This window comes from Salvelinus namaycush, chromosome 17, assembly GCF_016432855.1.
Source record: "Salvelinus namaycush isolate Seneca chromosome 17, SaNama_1.0, whole genome shotgun sequence".
In the NCBI taxonomy this organism is placed as follows: Eukaryota; Metazoa; Chordata; class Actinopteri; order Salmoniformes; family Salmonidae; genus Salvelinus; species Salvelinus namaycush.
Window position 1 is genome coordinate 37,964,543 of NC_052323.1, and position 8,744 is coordinate 37,973,286.

The window sequence follows — 8,744 nt, forward strand, 5'->3', positions numbered from 1 at the left end:
ACACAGACCCTGTTCAGTCAACGTTGATACCAACAGATCAGCATTATGACAATCAGAACCCTGGTTCAGTGCACTTGTAATACACACAGATTCCAGCATTATGACAATCAGAAACCCCTGGTTTCAGTCAGCGTTGTATACCAACAGATTCGCATTATGACAATCAGAACCCCTGGTTCAGTCCAGCTGTTGTAATACCACAAGATTCAGACATTAATGACAATCAGAAACCCCTGGTTCAGTCAGCGTTGTAATACCAACAGATTCAGCATTATGACAATCAGAAACCCCTGGTTCAGTCAGCGTTGTAATACCAACAGATTCAGCATTATGACAATCAGAAACCCCTGGTTCAGTCAGCGTTGTAATACCAACAGATTCAGCATTATGACAATCAGAAACCCCTGGTTCAGTCAACGTTGTAATACCAACAGATTCAGCATTATGACAATCAGAAACCCCTGGTTCAGTCAACGCTGTAATACCAACAACGTTTACACAACGCTGAAAAGACGTGATTTGTGTTTGTGAGACACGACATGGGCTTCACAAGACGTAAAGGCACAACTTACGATCTTCCTACAGTCGACCGTCCATCCCGTTGTCGTATGGGGAAATGGAATGCCAGTCTCTATCTCAAGAGTATAAAGTCTCCTTTCCTTAATCTGCTCTGACAGATGAAGGAATGTATGCCTCAGTGGGTAGAGCATGGCACTTGTAATGCCAGGATGGTGGGTTCGATTCCCGTTGGGGCCACACATAAACAAAATGTGTACCATGAATGCTTTGAAAAAGATTGTCAGCTAAATAGTATATATTGTTATTATTATTCAAGCAGGTGAAGGAGAGGAAGCAGGTGAAGGAGAGGAAGCAGGTGAAGGAGAGGAAGCAGGTGAAGGTGAGGAAGCCTGTAGACTATTGAGATACACCCTTCTGATGTTATAAATACATTTTAATGGGGGGCGTAGTGATACGTAGTGATATGTCCTCAGGACATCTTTCCTATCTGGATCTTCTTCCAGGCCTCGGAGGCGGTGAATATACAGGAGTCTATGATGCCTGCTACCGTGACCGTCCCCCCGATGATAGCACAGATCTGGGGAGGAGAGGGAGGACAGGTTAGGGTTAGGGTTATGGTCAGGGGTTAGGGGTTAGGGTTGAACCAGGATGTGGACATGAAGCTAGGGTTAGGGTTGAAGTTAGCGGTTAGGGGTTAGTGGCTAGCGGTTAGGGGTTAGCTGTTAGGGTAACTTACCATAGTTATGACCCGGTAGAGGGGTTGTCTCTTCTCTGTGTACTTGACTGTGATTGGACTGAGGTCATAGCGGTACCAGATAGCTGGGATAATCCTTCCTGTGTGGCTATAGGCTACATACTCCTGCAGGGGCGGGACAGAGAGAGAAGACATGTTTACTGGTTGGTTACAATATGTAATGTTATTATAGGCTACGTACTCCTACAGGGGCGGGACAGAGAGAGGAGACATGTTTACTGGTTGGTTACAATATGTAATTTTTTATTATAGGCTACGTACTCCTACGGCGGGACAGAGAGAGAAAGACATGTTTACTGGTTGGTTACAATATGTAATGTTATTATAGGCTACGTACTCCTACAGGGGCGGGACAGAGAGAGAAGACATGTTTACTGGTTGGTTACAATATGTAATGTTATATAGCTAGCGTACTCCTACAGGGGCGGGACAGAGAGAGGAAGACATGTTTACTGGTTGGTTACAATATGTAATGTTATTATAGGCTACGTACTCCTACAGGGCGGGACAGAGAGAGAGAAGACATGTTTACTGGTTGGTTACAATATGTAATGTTATTATAGGCTACGTACTCCTACAGGGGCGGGACAGAGAGAGAGAAGACATGTTTACTGGTTGGTTACAATATGTAATGTTATTATAGGCTACGTACTCCTACAGGGGCGGGACAGAGAGAGAGAAGACATGTTTACTGTTGTTACAATATGTAATGTTATTATAGGCTACGTACTCCCGCAGGGCGGGACAGAGAGAGAGAAGACATTTTTCTGGTTGGTTACAATATGTAATGTTATTATAGGCTACGTACTCCTACGGGCGGGACAGAGAGAGAAGACATGTTTACTGGTTGGTTACAATATGTAATGTTATTATAGGCTACGTACTCCTACAGGGGCGGGACAGAGAGAGAGAAGACATGTTTACTGGTTGGTTACAATATGTAATGTTATTATAGGCTACGTATCCTACAGGGGCGGGACAGAGAGAGAGAAGACATTGTTACTGGTTGGTTACAATATGTAATGTTATTATAGGCTACGTACTCCTACAGGGGCGGGACAGAGAGAGAGAAGACATGTTTACTGGTTGGTTACAATATGTAATGTATTATAGGCTACGTACTCCTACAGGGGCGGGACGAGAGAGAGAAGACATGTTTACTGGTTGGTTACAATATGTAATGTTATTATAGGCTACGTACTCCTACAGGGGCGGGACAGAGAGAGGAGACATGTTTACTGGTTGGTTACATATGTAATGTTTTAGGCTACGTACTCCCTACAGGGGCGGGACAGAGAGAGAAGACATGTTTACTGGTTGGTTACAATATGTAATGATATATAGGCTACGTACTCCTCAGGGGCGGGACAGAGAGAGAAGACATGTTTACTGGTTGTTACATATGTAATGTTATTATAGGCTACGTACTCCTACAGGGGCGGGACAGAGAGAGAGAAGACATGTTTACTGGTTGGTTACAATATGTAATGTTATTATAGCTACGTACTCCTACAGGGCGGGACAGAGAGAGAGAAGACATGTTTACTGGTTGGTTACAATATGTAATGTTATTATAGGCTACGTACCCTACAGGGGCGGGACAGAGAGAGAAGACATGTTTACTGGTTGGTTACAATATGTAATGTTATTATAGGCTACGTACTCCTACAGGGGCGGGACAGAGAGAGAGAAGACTGTTTACTGGTTGGTTACAATATGTAATGTTATTTAGGCTACGTACTCCTACAGGGGGCGGGACAGAAAGAGAGAGACATGTTTACTGGTTGTTCAATATGTAATGTTATTATAGGCTACGTACTCCTACAGGGGCGGACAGAGAGAGAAGACATGTTTACTGGTTGTTACAATATGTAATGTTATTATAGGCTACGTACTCCTACAGGGGCGGGACAGAGAGAGAGAAACATGTTTACTGGTGGTTACAATATGTAATGTTATTATAGGCTACTCCTCCTACAGGGGCGGGACAGAGAGAGGAAACATGTTTACTGGTTGGTTACAATATGTAATGTTATTATAGGCTACGTACTCCTACAGGGCGGGACAGAGAGAGAAGACTGTTTACTGGTTGGTTACAATATGTAATGTTATTATAGGCTACGTACTCCTACAGGGGCGGGACAGAGAGAGAGACATGTTTACTGGTTGGTTACAATATGTAATGTTATTATAGGCTACGTACTCCTACAGGGGCGGGAGACAGAAGAGAGACATGTTTACTGGTTGGTTACAATATGTAATTTTATTATAGGCTACGTACTCCTCAGGGGCGGGACAGAGAGAGAAGACATGTTTACTGGTTGGTTACAATATGTAATGTTATTATAGGCTACGTACTCCTACAGGGGCGGGACAGAGAGGAGAGACATGTTTACTGGTTGGTTACAATATGTAATGTTATTATAGGCTACGTTACCCTACAGGGGCGGGACAGAGAGAGAGACATGTTTACTGGTTGGTTACAATATGTAAGTTTATATAGGCTACGTACTCCTACAGGGGGGCGGACGAGAGAGAAGAGACATGTTTACTGGTTGGTTACAATATGTAATGTTATTATAGGCTACTACTCCTACAGGGGCGGACAGAGAGAGAACATGTTTCTGGTTGGTTACATATGTAATGTTATTATAGGCTACGTACTCCTACAGGGCGGGACAGAGAGAGAAGACATGTTTACTGGTTGGTTACAATATGTAATTTATTTAGGCTACGTACTCCTACAGGGGCGGGACAGAGAGAGAGAAGACATGTTTACTGGTTGGTTACAATATGTAATGTTATTATAGGCTACGTACTCCTACAGGGGCGGGACAGAGAGAGAAGACATGTTTACTGGTTGGTTACAATATGTAATGTTATTATAGGCTACGTACTCCTACAGGGGCGGGAACAGAGAGAGAAGACATGTTTACTGGTTGGTTACAATATGTAATGTTATTATAGGCTATACTCCTACAGGGCGGGACAGAGAGAGAAGACATGTTTACTGGTTGGTTACAATATGTAATGTTATTATAGGCTACGTACCTCCTACAGGGGCGGGACAGAGAGAGAGAAGACATGTTTACTGGTTGGTTACAATATGTAATGTTTTATTATAGGCTACGTACTCCTACAGGGGCGGGACAGAGAGAGAGAAGACATGTTTACTGGTTGGTTACAATATGTAATGTTATTATAGGCTACGTAACTCCTACAGGGGCGGGACAGAGAGAGAGAAGACATGTTTACGTGTTGGTTACAATATGTAATGTTTATTTAGGCTACGTACTCCTACAGGGGCGGACAGAGAGAGAGAGACATGTTTACTGGTTGGTTACAATATGTAATGTTATTATAGGCTACGTACTCCTACAGGGGCGGCGAGAGAGAGAAGACATGTTTACTGGTTGGTTAAAAATATGTAATGTATATATAGGCTACGTACTCCTACAGGGGCGGGACAGAGAGAGAAGACATGTTTACTGGTTGGTTACAATATGTAATGTTATTAAGGCTACGTACTCCTACAGGGGCGGGACAGAGAGAGAGAAGACATGTTTACTGGTTGTGTACAATATGTAATGTTATTATAGGCTACGTACTCCTACAGGGGCGGGACAGAGAGAGAGAAGACTGTTTTACTGGTTGGTTACAATATGTAATGTTATTATAGGCTACGTACTCCTACAGGGGCGGGACAGAGAGAGAAGACCATTTTTTCTGTTGGTTACAATATGTAATGTTATTATAGGCTACGTACTCCTACAGGGGCGGGACAGAGAGAGAGAAGACATGTTTACTGGTTGGTTACAATATGTAATGTTATATAGGCTACGTACTCCTACAGGGGCGGGACAGAGAGAGAGAAGACATGTTACTGGTTGGTTACAATATGTAATGTTATTATAGGCTACGTACTCCTACAGGGGCGGGACAGAGAGAGAGAGACATGTTTACTGGTTGGTTACAATATGTAATGTTATTATAGGCTACGTACTCCTACAGGGGCGGGACAGAGAGAGAGAAGACATGTTTACTGGTTGGTTCAATATGTAATGTTATTATGGACTACGTACTCCTACAGGGGCGGGACAGAGAGAGAGAAGACATGTTTACTGGTTGGTTACAATATGTAATGTTATTATAGGCTACGTACTCCTACAGGGGCGGGACAGAGAGAGAGGAAACTGTTTACTGGTTGGTTACAATATGTAATGTTATTATAGGCTACGTACTCCTACAGGGGCGGGACAGAGAGAGAAGACATGTTTACTGGTTGGTTACAATATGTAATGTTATTATAGGCTACGTACTCCTACAGGGGCGGGACAGAGAGAGAAGACATGTTTACTGGTTGGTTACAATATGTAATGTTATTATGGCTACGTACTCCTGCAGGGGCGGGCAGAAGAGAGAAGACATGTTTACTGGTTGGTTACAATATGTAATGTTATTATAGGCTACGTACTCCTACAGGGGCGGGACAGAGAGAGAAGACATGTTTACTGGTTGGTTACAATATGTAATGTTATTATACTCTACTCTCCTACAGGGGCGGGACAGAGAGAGAAGACATGTTTACTGGTTGGTTACAATATGTAATGTTTAATAGGCTACGTACTCCTACAGGGGCGGACAGAGAGAGAAGACATGTTTACTGGTTGGTTACAATATGTAATGTTATTATAGGCTACGTACTCCTACAGGGGCGGGACAGAGAGAGAAGACAGTTTACTGGTTGGTTACAATATGTAATGTTATTATAGGCTACGTACTCCTACGGCGGGACAGAGGAGAGAAGACATGTTTACTGGTTGGTTACAATATGTAAGTTATTATAGGCTACGTACTCCTACAGGGGCGGGACAGAGAAGAGAAGACATGTTTACTGGTTGGTTACAATATGTAATGTTATTATGGCTACGTACTCCTACAGGGGCGGGACAGAGAGAGAAGACATGTTTACTGGTTGGTTACAATATGTAATGTTATTATGGCTACGTACTCCTACAGCGGGACAGAGAGAGGAAGACAGTTTCTGGTTTGTTACAATATGTAATGTTATTATAGGCTACGTACTCCTACAGGGGCGGAGACAGAGAGAGAAGACATGTTTACTGGTTGGTTACAATATGTAATGTTATTATAGGCTACGTACTCCTACAGGGGCGGACAGAGAGAGAGAAGACATGTTTACTGGTTGGTTACAATATGTAATGTTTATAGGCTACGTACTCCTACAGGGGCGGGCAGAGAGAGAGAAGACATGTTTACTGGTTGGTTACAATATGTAATGTTATTATAGGCTACTACTCCTACAGGGGCGGGCAGAGAGAGAGAGCATGTTTACTGGTTGTTACAATATGTAATGTTATTTATAGGCTACGTACTCCTACAGGGCGGGACAAGAGAGAGAACATGTTTACTGGTTGTTACAATATGTAATGTTATATAGGCTACGTACTCCTACAGGGCGGGAAGAGAGAGAGAAGACATGTTTACTGGTTGGTTACAATTGTAATGTTATTATAGGCTACTACTCCTACAGGGGCGGGACAGAGAGAGAGAAACATGTTTACTGGTTGGTTACAATATGTAATGTTATTATAGGCTACGTACTCCTCAGGGGCGGGACAGAGAGAGAAGACATGTTTACTGGTTGGTTACAATATGTAATGTTATTATGAGCTACGTACTCCTCAGGGCGGACAGAGAGAGAAGACATGTTTACTGGTTGGTTCCAATATGTAATGTTATTATAGGCTACGTACTCCTCAGGGGCGGACAGAGAGAGAAGACATGTTTACTGGTTGGTTACAATATGTAATGTTATTATAGCTACTTACTCCTGCAGGGGCGGGACAGAGAGAGAAGACATGTTTACTGGTTGGTTACAATATGTAATGTTATTATAGGCTACGTACTCCTCAGGGGCGGGACAGAGAGAGAAGACATGTTTACTGGTTGGTTACAATATGTAATGTTATTATGGCTACGTACTCCTACAGGGCGGACAGAGAGAGGAGACATGTTTACTGGTTGGTTACAATATGTAATTTGTTATTATGGCTACGTACTCCTACAGGGGCGGGACAGAGAGAGAACATGTTTACTGGTTGGTTACAATATGTAATGTTATTATAGGCTACTACTCCTACAGGGGCGGGACAGAGAGAGAGAGACATGTTTACTGGTTGGTTACAATATGTAATGTTATTATAGGCTACGTACTCCTACAGGGCGGGACAGAGAGAGAGAAGACATGTTTACTGGTTGGTTACAATATGTAATGTTATTATAGGCTACGTACCCTACAGGGCGGGACAGAGAGAGAGAAGACATGTTTACTGGTTGTTACAATATGTAATGTTATATAGGCTACGTACTCCTACAGGGGCGGGACAGAGAGAAAGACATGTTTACTGGTTGTTACAAATGTAATGTTTTATAGGCTACGTACTCCTCAGGGGCGGGACAGAGAGAAGAAGACATGTTTACTGGTTGGTTACAATATGTAATGTTATTATAGGCTACGTACTCCCAGGGGCGGGACAGAGAGAGAGAAGACATGTTTACTGGTTGGTTACAATATGTATGTTATTATAGGCTACTACTCCTCAGGGGCGGGACAGAGAGAGAGAAGACATGTTTACTGGTTGGTTACAATATGTAATGTTTATATAGGCTACGTACTCCTACAGGGGGCGACAGAGAGAGAAGACATGTTTACTGGTTGGTTACAATATGTAATGTTATTATAGGCTACGTACTCCTACAGGGGCGGGACAGAGAGAGAGAAGACATGTTTACTGGTTGGTTACAATATGTAATGTTATTATAGGCTACGTACTCCTACAGGGGCGGGACAGAGAGAGAGAAGACATGTTTACTGGTTGGTTACAATATGTAATGTATTATAGGCTACGTACTCCTACAGGGCGGGACAGAGAGAGAAGACATGTTTACTGGTTGGTTACAATAGTAATGTTTTATAGGCTACGTACTCCTACAGGGGCGGGACGAGAGAGAAGACATGTTTTACTGGTTGGTTACAATATGTAATGTTATTATAGGCTACGTACTCCTACAGGGGCGGACAGAGAGAGAAGAACTGTTTACTGGTTGGTTACAATATGTAATGTTATTATAGGCTACGTACTCCTCAGGGGCGGGACAGAGAGAGAAGACATGTTTACTGGTTGGTTACAATAGTATGTTATTATAGGCTACGTACTCCTACGGGGCGGGACAGAGAGAGAAAGACATTTTACTGGTTGGTTACAATATGTATGTTATTATAGGCTACGTACTCCTACAGGGGCGGGACAGAGAGAGAGAAGACATGTTTACTGGTTGGTTACAATATGTAATGTTATTATAGGCTACGTACTCCTACAGGGCGGGACAGAGAGAGAGAAGACATGTTTACTGGTTGGTTACAATATGTAATGTTATTATTCAGGCT

General features: G+C 42.8%; 1 protein-coding gene across 1 annotated transcript in view; it reads right to left on the minus strand.

Annotated features, from left to right (window-relative positions):
• Positions 1 to 221: 221 nt before the first annotated feature.
• ergic1 (endoplasmic reticulum-golgi intermediate compartment 1) overlaps positions 222 to 8,744 on the minus strand; it is a 29,788-nt gene continuing 21,265 nt past the window's right edge. Inside the window, exons 3-4 of the mRNA XM_039011913.1 lie at positions 1,256 to 1,378; positions 222 to 1,096 (exon numbers count right to left, since the gene is read on the minus strand). Of these exons, the coding sequence (XP_038867841.1) occupies positions 989 to 1,096; positions 1,256 to 1,378 (231 nt within the window). The 3' untranslated portion in view covers positions 222 to 988. The remainder of the gene's footprint in view (positions 1,097 to 1,255; positions 1,379 to 8,744) is intronic.